Source organism: Aricia agestis, chromosome 1, assembly GCF_905147365.1.
Source record: "Aricia agestis chromosome 1, ilAriAges1.1, whole genome shotgun sequence".
Lineage (NCBI taxonomy): Eukaryota > Metazoa > Arthropoda > Insecta > Lepidoptera > Lycaenidae > Aricia > Aricia agestis.
This window is the reverse complement of record NC_056406.1, coordinates 26,041,294-26,059,381: the sequence shown is the minus strand read 5'-3', so window position 1 is coordinate 26,059,381 and position 18,088 is coordinate 26,041,294. Positions and strand designations below refer to the sequence as shown.

The 18,088-nt window shown below is 35.4% G+C and overlaps 1 protein-coding gene across 13 annotated transcripts in view; it reads left to right on the top strand.

Annotated features, from left to right (window-relative positions):
- The first annotated feature begins 719 nt into the window (after positions 1-719).
- LOC121728927 (GTPase-activating protein skywalker) overlaps positions 720-18,088 on the top strand; it is a 111,458-nt gene continuing 94,089 nt past the window's right edge. For all 13 annotated transcript variants that reach the window (XM_042117305.1, XM_042117333.1, XM_042117350.1 and 10 more), the window contains exons 1-2: positions 720-1,215; positions 1,535-1,812. In XM_042117305.1, coding sequence (XP_041973239.1) covers positions 1,701-1,812 — 112 coding nt within the window. In that variant the 5' untranslated portion in view covers positions 720-1,215; positions 1,535-1,700. The remainder of the gene's footprint in view (positions 1,216-1,534; positions 1,813-18,088) is intronic.

Below are 18,088 nucleotides of genomic sequence, written 5' to 3'. Positions count from 1 at the left end.
TAGAGGCGTTGCGACCATTGCATAGCCATCGCATGCGCCATTCGATCGCCCAGCGCTGGCCCATCTTGAAGAGGGGCCATAACAATTGCAATAATCATAGACAATAATGTAAAAAAAAAAAAAAAAAAAACCTAGTTCGTTTAATTCTTTGAGTTATCCAGATTCATGAAGTGACCGACTAAATCGTGACAAAAAATTTACTAATATACGGTAACGACCTTTATAAAAGATAAACCCTCAAACGAAAGGCTGGAAAACGATGCGATGGAAAATTTTCCCTCTACTATATATAACTTAATCAGTGGTTTTCCCGTAGTTTTTTCTCTACTAATCTCCTCTCCTCTCCGTCTTGACTCTTGACTTCTTGAGCGTACAGTTTCCTTATATAGTCTCTCAAGAAAGTGAAGAAATTAAAAAGTGGCAACATCGTAGTGTCATCCCTTTCAAATCAATCTAAGAAAAAAGGGATAGCACTACGATGTTGCCACTTTTTAATTTCTTCACTTTCTTTAGGGACTATTAAAAGATATTTTTTTTTGCCATAGCCCAAATTTATTTATATATTATATGATATATCACACAATTTAATAAACCGAAAGTAGATTCAATTCAAATCATTAAAAATAATAATAAAAAGTCAATCACCAATTTTGCAGCACAATCCGTTGTTCAGACGAAATGGGAAATTGAGAAATTCGAATTTAGTCTATGCTCCTCGTTGAGCGAAGACGGGCGATATTATTTTTATTTTAATGCAATATTGGCTTTTGTGAAAATCGTGGACCGTGGATTTGAACAAACTTATTCCTTGAAATATAATAAGCGTTTGGTTACTAAATTAAAACGAAGGCCTAAATCCTTTGATGTTAACACACCGTCTTCTTATTTAAGTCATTTTAGAACTTTCACCGGATACATCGATAATTCGATTAGTCGAATCAGGGTCTGCAAATCATTCTGCTCCATTCAGTTTCAAGTAGACCGATCGTACTATGTATCCGTGCGTATGGTCAGCTACCGATATAGCCGTGTGATGTACTGCTGGGATCGTTTAAGTGACAAAGCAAAAGCGTCGGCTCCCACTCGCCAGTATTATCCCATCCGTGATTACGTTCCGCCGGGAGCGGGTCGCTCGGTTTAGTCGCCGCGAGGACTCCAAAGCGGTAAATACGGAGTCGCAAATCTTCCTCCGTATAATTTATCGCCAAGATTTCGGTGAGTACCTCGGCCGACGAGACGGGCTTTTATTTTCGCATTCGGAAATCGGGCGGAGCTGCACTGACATTGAGTAGCGCCCGATCAGCTGCCGTATAGTCTTAAAATAGCCATTAAAATAACGAGGCCCTCCTGGCAGCCGAAGCGATCAGCTGATCTCGGCAATGTTTAAAATATTCAATTAGGTAATAATGCCGCAGGCGGGGTGATATCGCGGCTCCGGATAATAATTGTTAACGCCGATAACGCATTATCGCCGTTAGAGTAATATAAAATCACCGAACGGTCTTCACCCTTTCAGTACGTCCCTCTGTTTCAGATCTAAAGATGGTGCAGCAGGATTTGACTTAGGTTGCAGGACCGCGGATGTGCTAGTGACGGTGGGATGGGTGTGTGAAGCTCCCGAAGTGTGAGACAGGCTGATTCATCGGTGTTCAGTGTAGTGTTGTGAAGTGTCTAGGCGAGTGAAAGGCTGCCAGGCCGGAATGCCTTCCGTGATGTTGTCTGCGGTGCTAGAAGAGGAGCCCGATCTGTACGAGGCGTTCCCTCCACATGTTGATCCCTCCGGAATCACTATACTCACTGAGAGTCCTCCCGGTGAGTGTTGGACTTTATTTAAAACATTATCACACTCCATAAACAGACATATTTATTCAATTATACGAGCAACAATACAATAACAATGTTTTAACCATTATCTTAATAATTATGGTTAAAATTGTTGTATTTAGTTTCATAAATATGTTTGTATATGGAACAAAATCCAAAAAATAAGGATTGTTGGCTAAGGGCTTGTTTTACCACTTCCTGATAAGTGCCGAATGGCAGATAGGCTATCTACCACTTAACTTGACAGATAAAGTATGGAGAATCTATCAAAAAAGTTGTGGGAAGCCTATTTGGCACTTATCAGGAAATGGTGAAACAGCACTAAATATTTTATATACCTAACCTTTTAATTTATGTTATGGGCTCAAAATTTTATTCTATATAAATCTCTAAGCTTAAGATATAAGGAGGAATTCGCTAAGAATATTAGACAGTGCTGTTTATTTAGTGTTTACTTTTAAGTCAGTGCCCAATATAAGAAAAAAAAACATGAATTTAGAATATGTGTTTGGCAGTTTTATCATTTCTATATAATAGTAAATGTAGTCAACAATTCAACATCAAGTTACGTGTACATGATTATTACTTTGATAAAATAATATTACAATCAAGAAAATTATGCTATCTAATCATTTCCAATCCTATATTTAATGATATTAATAATTGTAGTATTCAAATCTTAATTTTCATTATAACTCTATTTTGCTAAATTTTAAATCAGCATAATCCTAACTCTTTCCCTGTAAAATTTAATGTAATTGACATACTAATGCATTACAATAATTATTAATAATTTCAATTTAAAATGGAATATAATATATTGTACTGTATAGATATCAAGAGTACAAAATTTTCAAAGAAACAATTTAAAATTGATTGTTTCATTCAGTGTAAAGTGTAAACGGAGACTTGTATTGTCTTTTTCACATGCCACCGTTAATTTGTGATACATGCACACATTGTTATTGAAAACTGGAAAATTTATTTAGACAATGTACTCTAATAGATAAAAAATTTAAGTCCTTGTCATACTCAAGTAACTCAATTGAAACTTGAGCATAAATTCAAAGAGTAATTTATCATTTGTAATTGTTATTTTAAACATAATACAATATGAAAATCATTACTTTTCATACATCATATTCTGTCAGTTTCATAGAAAAATGATGGGCAGCAGTAGTTTTACTGTTGCATGGCCTGGCATGACTTATTAATATATTTTTGGGGGTGCAAAAGACTACAGTTGATGGATTTGGTTGTTATTGATTCCAAGTGCATACACCATTTTAATGCTCGTTCCAAAGGCTCTTAAATTAAGGTGTCCCTTTGCGTTAACTTAAGGGCCACCTAGCGACGTTTTTGTTTTCACTATTGGATAAGGGACAAGGGAGCTAGGTGACCCTTTAAATTTAGGGGCTCAACTGTCCATGCCGTAAACGTTAGGTGGCCATTTTAGGACTAGTATTTTATTTACGAGCAACTACAAAGACGTTAAAATGGATAGTGATTTAAATGATTTATTTGAAGCTTTAGATGCGATCGAAGATGTAGAATTAGTTAATATAATCAAAGTTTATAAATTAGGCGTAATCATATAATATTATAATACTACTGTTACCCGCGACTTCGTCCGCGTCAGCAAAATATAATAACCAAGAAAATAAAAAGAGAAAAAAAATCGCCTTTTTAAGGTAACTTTATAAAAAAAAGTGAAATAATATATACTCCTCCTTTTCGGAAGTCGGTTAAAAAGTAGCCTAAGTTATTGCTTACTACATCAGCTATGTGCCTAAAAAAGTCCCGTCAAAATCGCTCCAGCCATTTCGGAGATTAGCCGGAACAAACAGACAGACAGACATACATACAGACAAAAATTGTAAAAAATGTTGTTTTGATGTCTGTACCCTAACTGTTCTTTCAATATTACAAACAGACACTCCAATTATATTATTATATGTATAGATGTATAGATTAATAAGTATGTATAATCGGGCTTTTGCCATAAAAGTTTTTTGCATTGTGTCATGTGTGTTGTTAAAGTACATATATATCAATGAATGATAATGCTTAGATGATGTTTGGTGTATGAATACCATACAAGCAATATTTTGAGATATTATTGTAACAAGGAAAAAGGTTGAATGTCATTATCACATGGACAATAAGCAAAGCTAGGGATTCCCAAACTTTAGGCTGCGGCGCGCGGCGCTACGCGACATCCAGTGCGAAATAAATAAGTTAAAAATTATGGATAGTATACTAAGTAACTAATTAAAATATATATTAATTTTATACCGGCTAAAACTATTGTAGACTAGATTTTGGCCGCTTTGGGCAGGAATACTTTTGTTGCGCGAAAACCGTATATTTTCCAGGATAACAACAGCTGTCGTAGTTCCTTTTCCAGGGCCCAAAGAATATTTAGACTAAATTTAATCAGAATCGGTTCAACGGGTTAAACGTGAAGACGTAACAGACAAGTTATAATCTGATATTATGTTTGATGTGGATGGACCTATTTTTTAGACCTACGTCGTAAGCATAATACATAGATTGAGAATCGCTGTGCTAAACGATAATTATGGGCGTGTTTAAAACCAGTCGGTTATGACTTCTGAAGTAGTGATGTAACGGATATTCGCATTCGCGAATATCCGCGTATTTTTCAATATTCGCATTCGCAAAAATTATGCGAATATTTAGCGAATGTTTTAATAATCAAAAAGGATGTTATTATATGCATGCATTTGAAATAATATAATAATACAATAGATAACACTTAGATTTTTTTATTAAATCATACTTCTACATTTTTAATTCAAGCCTCATTAGTCATTTATGAAAAAATAACGTCAGAGATCTTATCAAATCTAACATTAATCAGCCTTGTTGGTATACTATGTAAGGTTTGCATTCATTTTGTAGTATATTATTACTTAACTATCATTTTAAATAAAGTTTATAATTTCTATTTACTAAAAAAGTAAACAATTACTTGAAACATAAAACATAAAACTAACCTCAAAACAAAATAAAACTTTTAGAATGAACTTTCTGTGACTAAATTCATTCAATTATAGTCTGTCAAGAAAGTGAAGAAATTAAAAAGTGGCAACATCGTAGTGTCTTCAATTTCAAATCAATCTAAGAAAAAAGGGGTGACACTACGATGTTGCCACTTTTTAATTTCTTCACTTTCTTGACAGACTATAAGCAATATCGGTTCGGCTATGTTCAATTTAAACATGGCCGACACGAAACGTCAAACCTGTCGAACATTTTACGAGCGCTTTTTTTGAAATTTTAAAATATTCGCATTCGCATTCGCGAATGTTGAAGATAAATATTCGCAATCGCATTCGCATTCGCGAATGTGAAAAATCCAACATTCGTTACATCACTATTCTGAAGTATAAAAAGTAACAAACACTCATGCATATCATAACTTTGAATACGTTATAATACAACTCAATAACAATTCAGCGTTTGATTTCATTTTTGCAATACTGCATAGTTAACAACCTATTATTGTCGATAGCGCATTATTTATTTACTATCGGGGTTTTTCCTAATAATACATATTATTTTGTCTCATTAATTTTGTAGACTTTGCTGTGTGTGTGAATGATTTATGAATTACTAGACGACTCCCGCAACTCCGTTGCGTCAAAATTCGTTTATCGCGCCGTACATTTACACCGTAACCGTACATTTTTCCGAAATAAAAAGTATCCTGTGTCCCGGACTCAAAGTATCTCAATATCAAATCATAGCAAAATCGGTTTTGCGGTTTGGGCATTCAAGGGTAACAAACATACAGACAGACAAACACACTTTCGCATTTATAATATTCGTATGGATTATGTTTGAACGTTATTGGAAAAGGGCTGAAATTCGAGTCAGACTCGATGTTTGCTACAAAACAACTAGATAAAGTCTTTCTAACTTGGATTATTTACGAGATTTTCCTAGAATAAGGTACTATGTAGAAAGAGTGTCTGTTCTTAAAGAACTTAGGAATCTATGTAGCCGAAAGACATAAATGCTATAGAATTTTGTTTACATCAAAGTCACGAAGCCTAAAACGCTGATGGCTGAAATTATTGTAAGACTCGGGTATTGTAACTAATGAAATATTAAAAAAATTGATTGTTTTTAATTAAAACTAATTAAACAATGCCCTTATCACAATAGCGTGTGGAAATAGTAGTTTAACAATTAATTTGTTACGTATTTCGAAAGGACAGTGATAAGCGAGAAGGAAAAATGTGTTTTATCCAGCACTAACGTCTGAAATCACTATTCTCTAGTTACAGCCCCGTCGAAAGTTTCTTAAGGCAAGGATGTCCCTAAAATTAGCAGGTCGATGTCTGTCAGTATGGATATGTCGCAGCCGACTGGTTTAAATAGCCGTTCAATCAAACAGCTAGCCCTTTGGCTGAACAACGCCATTTAATCACACGTCTAGCTTTTAGATTGAATATTTTAGTCGCTCAAAACGTTCAACACTACAGCTGATTCAAAAGCCGCCGTCTAATTGAAGTAGTTCAGCGCGCACCGCTGCGGCGCTAGGTGCGTTTTATTTACAATATGGCGTCAACTAGCAGGTGTTTGTTGGTGTTTGTGGTTGTTTTTCGGAAAGTAAGTAGTTAATAAAAGTTGTTAAAGAGACAAAAATTATGGAGGCACATACGAGTGAATCATAATTTCAACAAATATTCGAGGAGAAATTACGGGATTATGAAATACACCACCAAGATATTTATTGCAATTCCATAAATAATAAATCAGCTATAATTATTGTATGTGCTAAATATGTTCAAAATTAGTTAGAATACAATTTTTCCGCCCCCCCGAAAGGGGGGTTCGGGGGGCAATCTTGGCGCCCCTGCCCAGAGATGAGAACAATATTCCATATGAGGCCGAACCTGCGCCTTGTAGAGTTGTAGGCGTTGGTCCGGACTGAAGTACTGTCTCGCTCTGTTAAGTACACCAAGCTTCTTCGAGACTAATTTGGCCTTACGCTCAAGATGATATCGGAACTGGACTTCGCTCGATATGTTAGGTAGGTTAGGTTAGAACTTAGACCACAACGCAGAGGGAGCCGAGCGAGCGTAGCGAGCGTGCTGCGGCAGCAGCCGGCGACCGTCACCAAATAAAAGGGGGGCTCGGGGGGCACAGCCCCCCGCCAAAACAAAAACAAACACAATCCAGAAAGTCCAAAAGTAGGTTAGGTTAGAACTGCGACTGTGCTGCGGCAGCAGCCGGCGAACGTCACAAAACACGCCTCAGATTTTTTTATTTTTACTTATTGCATTAAACTTTTGGTCACCCCTTAAACTTAATCCGAGAATAATCTTTCAATTTAAAAATATAAAAAGTTTTCCTATTCTCCCAAATTACATATTAAACTAATAGTCACCCCAGTTAATTTGCCATTAAACCAGTTGGCTAAGCGTCGTCTAGCTGTAGTGTTGAACGTTGTAGTCAACAAGTCGACTAAACGACGTAAAGCCGTGTAATTGAATGGCGTTGTTCAGTCAAAGGGCTAGCTGTTTGATTGAACGGCTATTTAAACCAGTCGGCTGCGACAGATACATTAAAATAACATTCATATCAGCGCGCCTTGTACAGTGGCGGTTCGACGCTCGCCGCGTCTTTGATAGAGAGAAATAGGAGCAAATTATACAATTTTTTTAAAGACCGAATCATTTATTAAAAAAACTATTCGGTTTTTTTAGAACTATAAAAAAGCTATCCTTTTTGTAAAAAAAAATAATCATAACATTGTCATTGAAAATTACGAGATGTTCGAATTTGAAGTGTACTTTTATGGTGATTATATTTCTTCGCTTCATTCTTCGATATATAAATTAACCAAACGTAGCACCTTTGTATATCTGCTAGGCAATCGACGTAAAGGACTACTTGGTTAATTAATATATCTTCGAATGAAGCGACTCATATAATAATGATCGAACTTCACTTGGTAAGTTCGTTTGATCATTTATTATATTTCTTCGCTTCATTTTTCGATATATTAATTAACCAAGTAGTACTTTGCATAGCTGCCTAGCAGATATATACAAAAGTACTACGTTTGGTTAATTATATATTTTCGAATGAAGCGACTCATATATAATAATGATCGAACTTCACTTGGTAAGTTCGTTTGATCATTTATAATCAAGATTTTTTACAGAATTACCATGCCATTTTTCAATATTCTATTCGGTTATTTTGTAACTTTGGTCTTTTTGAGTCTACATCAATTTTGGTGTAAGAGAATTCCACATAATTTCTTCAGACTTGAAGCTTAAAAATCAGTCTTTTCGAACTTGCCTCGCCTTAAGCTGGTCGGAGCTGAGCGAAGACGTGGAACACTAAATTCGCGATTTTTGCACTAAAACAGCACTCAATTTCAGCACTAAATTAATTACGCAATCCCCAGTTATTTTGCCCATTTTGTCATGCTAACTTTATGGTCGTTTATGTACTACTGCCTATAATTGTATTCTATAATTTTTAAGAAGCGGTTAGGTTATTAGAACAGAAAAATATGTCTTACCCTTTGATAAGAATTTGTTTGTGCAAGGATTTCAGTAGAAAGAGCAGTTAAAATAGATCTAAAATCTAAATTAATGGATAAGTCGTGACGAAGAGACCAAGGATTGTCGTTTGTTTGTACATGTATGTTTGTAACTATACATTGTGGTGTTGTCTAAACATGAGGAGCAATGCGACACGGCTCTCTTGTCACTTATTGTATAATCAGTATACTGTTTGCGATGGTCAGTTATGTGTATTAATATATTGCGGGCTTGGATACCATCTGAGTCGGCCCATTTGTGCCAAAGCTTAGATTAACAATAATCATAAGAAGGTTTTTATCCATGTACGATACTAAATTGATGTTCTGTCTTCTCTTCACGCTTAAACTGCTAACCAATTTTCGTATTGGTCCGGAAATACTACTGGTGACAGTTCGTTCCAGAACTTCCAGAGTTTTACAGTCTCCTCTATCTTCTTCTGTCAGGTGACTTTTCCAATGTGTTAGAGAAAGACAAACGGGCGCTGTATTAGTACATTACGTTACGCACCTAGGGCAGAAAAATAAAAAATGTTTGACTAATGATTACATGTGATCTGAGGCTTTTTTATTTACCTACTGCCCATGGTGCGTATACTATAATTTTTCTCATCGACGGAGGCGGAAAACGGCAACATCGGTAAGCGCAGCGGGAAGAAAGTTGACGTTTTCCGCCCGGAGGTGAGAAAAATACATTTCTTATTTTCTTGCCCTAGACCGGTGCGTAATGTACTATTTAAGTCGATGACGCCCGTAACTCCCTTAAACGCGGGAACCGTAAAATTTTCCGGGATTGAAAGAATTCTCATGTCCTCTTCCGGGACTCTAAGTATCTCTATACCTCAGCTAAATCGGTTCAGCGGTTTGGGAGTGAAGAGGTGACAACGGACAGACAGACACACTTTCGCATTTATAATATTAGTATGGATAGTAAAGGGGAATAGTAATTCCTATTACGACTATTATTCTCCAGTTCGATGCTCACTTCTCATCTAACGACGTATTTCCTGCACTCGAGAGATATGGATGAGCATTAAACCGCGATTTGCCGATAAGGACCATGAGATGTGGCACACTTGATAACGATAAGACGCCTGAGATTAAGCATACATAGTACTGTATTAACATTATAAATGCGAAAGTGTCACGAACTGATTTAGATGGGCATTTTAAACGCGTAAGGCCTAACGGTGAAGCGAAACGAGTAAATTTTGTGAGTCGCAGAATTTCGGTCGCGTAAAGGATAGTAGATAATATTAGAAGGCAGTAGGAAAGGAAGTGCGTATAGGATAATTTTTATAACGCAAAATGTAAGAGTCCCACGTAAATTAAATTTGGTACTTGAACGAAGTTTGGCGTAGAATTTGCACCAAATAGAAAGAAGTTGTATCCACGGTATAATTCGCCTATGTGTTATCCGATGCCAAAACTACAAGCATATCCAAAAATAGTTTATATTTTTGCGTGAAAGATTGGCATCCTGAATTCTTCCTTGCAGATTTTGCCATTTATAGTAGTGGAGCTGTAAGAGTCGCTCAAAGTATAATTCGCATTTCGCAAATAGCTAAAAAACGCGTAAAGAAAGATCTTATTATGAAATAAAGTCGAAGTTTTAAGACTGGTATTTCTTCGACTGTACCTATAACATCTCTACATTTACTCGTTTGTGGCTCGTACTCATATGTAAATAACATAATGTTTGGAGTAGGTAACTGTTTCGTATTTACATATAATAATCATGACCTACATGTAGCGCATTGCATATCAACAGCCAAGCCGAAAAGTTCATCCATACTAATGTTCGGGCCACACTAACGTTTAACGTCAATGCCCAACAACGCGACAATTATTGCGATAATTTTAACGCGTTAAAGTGGGTGGCTACACTTGAACGGTCAACGTTTAATGCCCAACGGCGTTGAAAACGGCATTGATTTTACTTAACCGACTTCAAAAAAAGGAGGTTATCAATTCGACGCGTACATAATATGTAATATTCCAGAACTGCCTAATTTTCGTATATCAGCGTCTGAACAAATGTGCCAAAATATTTCAAAAGTGTAAGTATTTATGTATGTACTTACGTATGTATGTATGTTTTTATGTTTGTGTTCGCATATCTCTGGAACTACCATTGCGATTTCAGATCTTTTTTTGTTGTACTAGATATTGTTCAACTTAGGGAATAGTGCAAGTTGCATCAAAATTGGTTCAGTAGTTTAGGAGGTAGGGCGATTTAATTCTAAATTACGTACAATTTTGAAGTCGCTTTTATCTTTTTATAATGTTAATTCATTTCTTCAAAAGGTAATAATTCTATTATTCGTCGTCAGGCATCACTTTGCTTTCCACGATTCTTGTAACTTTTGAGTTTCAGATCCCACAAACATGGTTCGGTTTGCAAAATTTCAAAAAAATAGCAATTACTTTCTCGTTTAACTAGAGTGGAGCGAAGACTCCATAACCAAAGTACGTATTTAAATTAAAAAACGTGCGATTTAAATGCAAACAAGTCGAAGCCAACACGTGTGATCCCGTCGGGCTCTCAACGCAGTGACGATACGTAGTGTGGCCGCTTCATCGCATTAATTCTCGCGTTATTTGATGTACCGCCACTAAAGCTATCGCCAAACGGCAAACGGCGTAGTAAACGCCGTTGAAAATTATCGCGTTAAATTGTGGCTACACCTACGGCTAACGTCCAACAACGCGATAATTAACGGCGTTTGACGTTAGTGTGGCCCGAAAATTATAATATTATAATTATAAAATCTAAAAGTGTGTCTGTCTGTTTGTTACATTTTTCACGCTCAAACAGATGAACTGATTTTTGTGAAAATTTGTGATACTTTGAGTCCCGGGAAAGGACATAGGATACTTATTATCCTGGAAAAATGTACGACCTTGCGGGTCGGTATCTAGTGCCTATTTAATGTAAGTAGGTACATCGGATTATCGGACGATGTTAACGTTGTGTAGAGTCTCAGTCAAACTCGACGTTTTGTAATGGTTAAATTGATAATGATAGTGATATCATCACCTATCCTAAAATTCAAATTAAAAAAACCCTAGTGTCAAGACTAAAGTAACTGTCAAATTCGTATTTAATTCGTTTTGATAACGATGGAGTCATCTTCATCCATCTCTTTGCAAAATACAGAACTTTGATTTGTCCAGTTTACTAAATAGTTATAGACCGCGCAAAATGTTAAGATCTCTCGGCGAAACTGGAGGTACTGCTTTCGCGTAGCTTTTGACAGCTCCCAGGCATATGACATTCGCTAACGTTACGATAACGTAGCTCAGCCTCGACAGGAACTCATGCTTAAGGGCCTGTATTCCCAGAAACGGACGATTTTCAAGATTTAAAAGTGCGCCTGCTATTTTAATATAGTTTTTTGATCGTCGTTTTTTTATACATCAATTAAATCGAGTCAAAAAAACGAAACGCCCTAAATATATTCTTTGTCTTTAATTCAGTGCAAAAATTATCTGAAAATTCCAAATAATTTGGACATACCTACTATGGCAATTTCGTTAAAATAAGAGGTAACTTTGGGATTTTTTTCTATCGAGTGAAATTCATGATATTGTGTAGTGGAATATAAATTACACTGTCTTAGATCCTTAACTAACACATATATTTTTTTCATCATTTAAATTACTATATTTTTGTGTTTACTGTCACTTTTAAATCTTGAATATCGTCCATTTCTGGGAATACAGGGCCATAAGGGCCTTTATTAGTAGTGTAATTTGGCGAGACAGTGCTCTTTCGTCAATAAAATTGCCCGAAAGGCGAGACAGTTCTCGCCTCTACTCGGTAGGTGTAATCATAAATCAGAACCTTATCTTCACAGCTGTACTTTATACGTGGGAGAGCCATGCTTCGGCACGAATGGGACGGCTCGACCGGAGAAATACCACGTTCTCACAGAAAACCGGCGTGAAACAGCGCTTGCGCTGTGTTTCGCCGAGTGAGTGAGTTTACCGGAGGCCCAATCCCCTACCCTATTCCCTTCCCTACCCTGCCCTATACCCTTCCCATCCCTACCCTCCCCTATTACCCTATTCCCTCTTAAAAGGCCGGCAACGCACCTGCAGCTCTTCTGATGCTGCGAGTGTCCATGGGCGACGGAAGTTGCTTTTCATCAGGTGACCCGTTTGCTCGTTTGCCCCCTTATTTCATAAAAAAAGTACTGTATTTACTTCATACAAAAAGCTAACATTTATGAGCTAACTTTGATGAGGCTTTCAGCACCGTTGCGCCAAAATTCCTTTATCGCGCAGAAACCGTACATTTTCGGCAACAACAACTATCCTTAAATATATTATTTCCGGCTTTCAATTTCGCATCCACGACACCAAATTTCATCGAAATCGGTTTAGCTGTTTAAGCGTGAACAGTTAATCGACAGACAAGCAGACACACTTGTTCATTTATAATATCAGTAATGACAGGCTAAGTCGCAGACCTACCCTAATTTCTGAAACAGCTCAGCAACGGATTAATAAAGATGAATTCTGTGAGCAATGAAATACGAGGAAAACGTACGGCTACGGCTGATGATGACATCGTTATTATAACAACGTTTTTAAAAGGAAATAATTTCAAGGCGCATAGTGATGAATGATGATCTTATAAATGTTTCCTGCTTTCCTGAAGTTTCTTCATATTCCTGGAATTTACGTTTTGAGAATTTTCCTGCAATTTTCTATTTTCTAACGAAACTAACGAAACCAAACCATGAGTGATGACTCAGTAATCAGTCATCACTCATGGTTTGGTGGTCATGTTTTCATGGGCTCGTGGTAAATCAGTGTTACCACGTAAGATAGGCGTCGTACAATAGATAAAATATATATATTACGTATATACGTATTAATTAATTACATTAAACACTGATATATCTTGTTGACTGTGATAAAGGTTGGATAAAGGATTTATGATTTAGTTTCATGGAATGGAAGTATTTGAAAGGTAAATTTGGTATTTGAAGGGATTAATAAGTATACTACATTTTTAAATAATATATTTGTTTCCTTATTAAAATTTTTATTAAAAAGTTTTTATATTCTTTTGAGAACGAATCTATGAATATGATTAATTGTTGGCATTGGTTATAAGGGTTGCCATCGACCATACCGATCCTTAGTAAAATGTAAATTAACTTTATTATACGGGTTTGTTAGAAATCAAAACTAACCCCTTATTTCTCTATTATAAACTTATTTATTTATTTTTTTATTTTATTTATTCTCTTTATGTACAAAATTAAGACATATTTATAAACATGACAATATAACATTGGCGTACTTATTAGGGCGGATTCGACCAAACTGGAGTAAAATTTTACTCGAGTATAACTGTCTCCTAATCTAAGAGTAAGCTGGTTTTGCGTTTTTCCAACTTCTAATCCAAAAATGAGGTAATTACACGGGAGTAAATATTTACACGGGCTATTTTGGTGGAGTAAATATTAAACTGAGAATAGTTGCACAACAGGGTTCAACTGTCACGGTCGGTGTCATTGTGAACTATAATTGACATTTTATTTCATACTCTTTGAGTAACTTGGTAAAATGCAAACGATTATACCCTAGAGTAAATTAAAGGAGTAAAATTATTCTCATGATAGTTATACTCGTGTAACTTCAAGTTTGGTCGAATCGGGCCTAAGAGATATTTAGATTAAACTTCATTTTTGTTCAATCGAAGCGATCGATCGCTTATGAGTTATGCGTAACCGCCCAAAAGAACCTTACTAGCTACATTTCCGACTCGCACTTGACCGGTTTTAATTGATTTCCGATATGTCTCAACAGTAATATAAAGCTACAAACACAGGAAACGAGACGGATCAAATATCATTAATTAAACGTAAACTTCCTTTATTGTTATTGCCTAGGTCATAACTCAACTAAAAAAATAATATTATTGCACAATTTTTAATTCATATTAGTAGTAGATAGATCCCGTTTTGCAACTGGGCAGTGAGTGAAGTGACTGACACTGTTTTTTTTTTATAAATTTGATATTACCATAGAAAATGTCGGCCCTGTGCGAGTCGGACTCGCGCACGAAGGGTTCCGGACCGTTATATTATCAAGACATAGGCCAAAAATTGTGTTTTTTGTATGGGAGTCCTTCTTAAATATTTATATTAATTTTATTAATAATTTCTAATGTACAAATAGGTACAATAGAGGATTTTGTGAATATTTCGTGTCTCCCTGTTGCCATTATTAGTATTAAGCAAAAAAGGCCACAAAATTACAAATTTGTTGTATCAGTATGGATGGGAGCTTCCCTTAAATACTTAGTTATTTTATTTTTTTCTTAGTATTTGTCGTTATAGCGGCAACAGATATATTATACACAATCTGTGTAAATTTTAGAAGCTAAATTAATTAAATTATAGCTAGAATAGCGGACTTTGAGATGCAACCTGGAGACAGACAGACGGACGGACAGACATCGAAGTCTTAGCAACAGGGTCCCGTTTTTACCCTTTGGGTACGGAATCCTAAAAAGTGTTACTAAAATGATAAATCAAAAATGTTATAATCTAGTTACAGTTGCCCCAGTCCTCTCTATAGAAACAAGTGACTTGGAGCGATCAACTCCATCTAGTATTAATTACAGACAATCGCGGCACTTAACTCGTAAACACTTCCGATAGATGTCGACGGCTGAGGTTGGATTACTTAACTATTGCAGTTTGTACTCCGTTCAGGGTTATTTTACGTCGGAAACATGTTTTTATGTCGTTGGAATAAGGTCCTGTTAAAAGAAAAATGCTTGGAAAATGTAGTAAACTAGTAAAAAAATAAAATTCGTAAATATTATGATTGTATTGGTAAACTGGCTCTAAAATGCTTAAAGCTTATGAGCAATAAAATATATTGTCTTCAGTTTAAAATATCAGATAGTCTAATATATAAAAATAAGTCGGGTTTTCCTTCCTGACGCTATAACTCCAGAACGCACGAACCGATTTCCACGGTTTTGCATTCGTTAGAAAGGTCTCGGGCTCCGTGAGGTCTATAAAAAAAATCACAAAAAACTTCAAGAGACAAGCAGGAAAACAGGAAAAATCATTTTATGGCAAAACAGCGCTTGCCGGGACATCTAGTATATCTAATAAAAACGTCCTTAAATTGTCTCATAGCCAGGCCAGATCTACATTGACGTACTTTGCTAGTTGCTACTGAACACCCTTTAAATCTATTTATTGAACTTGTATGTTCAATAAATAGATTTAAAATAATTAAATCAACTTTATACCGCGCCCGAGCTCCAAGGAATTGTCAAAAATGTTGGGGGGATTTTTATTGTTGACGGATTATTGTTAATTGATATGTCTACTTAGTGCCCAATTTTTTTTATTTTTTTATATTAATATTTAATCAGTTAAAATATATTTTTAGTTCACGTGGCAGATTGCGGCAAATCACACGAAACCCGAACCACGCGTTTTTATCGTTACTTTCGTCGCTCAATTAAAGCTATAAGGATTATTGATAAGGTTCCAAAATCAAGGATTTTTTTAGAAAATTTCCTGCTCTTTAAGGATCTGTTTTCAAATTTTGATTATCTCAAATAGTTTTCGAAATAAAATAAAAAAACCAAACCCTTCTTTTTATGTTTACTTAATTGTTTATAACTTTTGCATTTTTTTCAGCCCCTCTTGTAATTTTGATAGAATTTTCTAGATTCCGAATCGAATGAGACCAAAATCATAATTTTCGGTGCATGAGATCAGGTTTTTGACGAAAATGGCACTTGTTAACCAGAGTATTTCTCTGTGGCCTGCTACTAGATACATCTTTGCCAATCGAAAAAAAAATTGAATAGTTTAATTAATTAAATACATTTGTAAATTGTACTATAGCCCTGTCTAATATCTTCTTCTTTGTCCACGCCATGGTCAGGTCTCCCAAGCAACTCGTAGAGCTATGTTCATTAATGACCAACAAAATGTTTTCTAGAAAACAGAGAGCTATAAATAATCTGGATAGTTGTTTGTTACACATAAGTTGCATTCTAATGAGCGGATAACCTTCGCTTATCGACAGCATAACACTTGAAATTACGGCCCAAGTACCTACTTAGTACATGGTTGATACTAACTGGGCTATACATTATACAACTAGATTTCGTTCGCGACTTTGTCCAGAAATCAGGGATTGATTATTCAAATTTGAATCGGATTCGAAAACTTACTTCGTGGTTATTGGTCAACGTTGACTCGCGACGAAGCGTTGACCAATAACCGCGCCATAATTTTTCGAATTATTCGAGAAAGACAAACCCGTTCGCTCCCAATGCTCCGCTCATCATACAATTTACTAAACTTCATAAAAATAGTTTAAGTGGTTTCAAGGTTTGACGTAAGAGAGAGACAATTTTTAGGGTTCCGTACCCAAAGGGAAAAAACGCGACTCTAATACTAAGACTTCGTTGTCTGTCCGTCTGTCTGTCTCCAGGCTGTAACTCAAGAACGGTTATAAGTTTTTACCGTTCTTTTTACTCTCTAGCTATTGCTAGAGAGTAAAAATTTTCATTGATTGTATTACATGTCTGTTGCCGCTATAATAACAAATACTAAAAACAAAATAAAATTAATATAATAATAATAACAGAAAGTTAATCACACACTACAGAAAGTTAATGTACTTAGTTAAAACTATACCAATAATTATATCAAGTATGGAATCATCCCAAAAACATTACACCATAGCCTTGAAACACTTAACATTCATCCAATTACATAATATATCACCCTTCAAAAGGCTGTTATCCTTAATACATGCCGAATCGTCAGGAATTTTTTGTCGATTACCTAATTTTAAAGTTAATCTGAAGTTGCTTGGTCACAAGCCCGCAGCTTTAGTAAAACACCCCTAGTTGAGAAAGTAAAAAACTTAAAAACAAAATAATAATAATAATAATACGTGTACTTTAATATTTAATAATATACCTTTATAATATTGAAATAAAATAAAAAATTAAGGGGGGCTCCCATACAAAAAACACAATATTTGGCCTAATTTTTCTCTTTAATGGTACGGAACCCTTCGTGCGCGAGTCCAACTCGCACTTGGCCGTTTTTTTAATACTGCATCAATTTGAGAAGTTCATAACACCCCTCTTTTTTGTCGGGAGTTAAAAATATATTTTAAATGTTAACGTTCTTTCACACTGCGTTAGATGGGATATAATATGAGAGAAAGGACATAGGATAATTTAATTATAATGTTAGATTAGCTCTACATTTTGGACTCTGGAGTCTAGACGGAATATAATAATCTTGCGTTTAATCTCCGGCAATAAAGTAATACAAAGGGTTAATCTTTAACTAATGGACATCTAAAAGTTTTAACATACTTATGGACATGGGGTCTGACAGACCGCTCGTATTTTCATCTGTTTTTATTTTTTGTATTATTTTTGCTTAATTAATGCCTTAAGACACAATTGATTTAGGGAATGTATGGATTAAATATTCAAAATTCTAAATTATATTTTAAAATGAAGCATTTTAAGCAAATAAAAAAATGGAATTTACACTTCTGAACATGTAACATAAAAATTTTGACATAGGTCGAACATGGACACAATTTTTTATTAGCAGTCATTTCACATGGTAAAGGCCACTACAAGCGTAATTA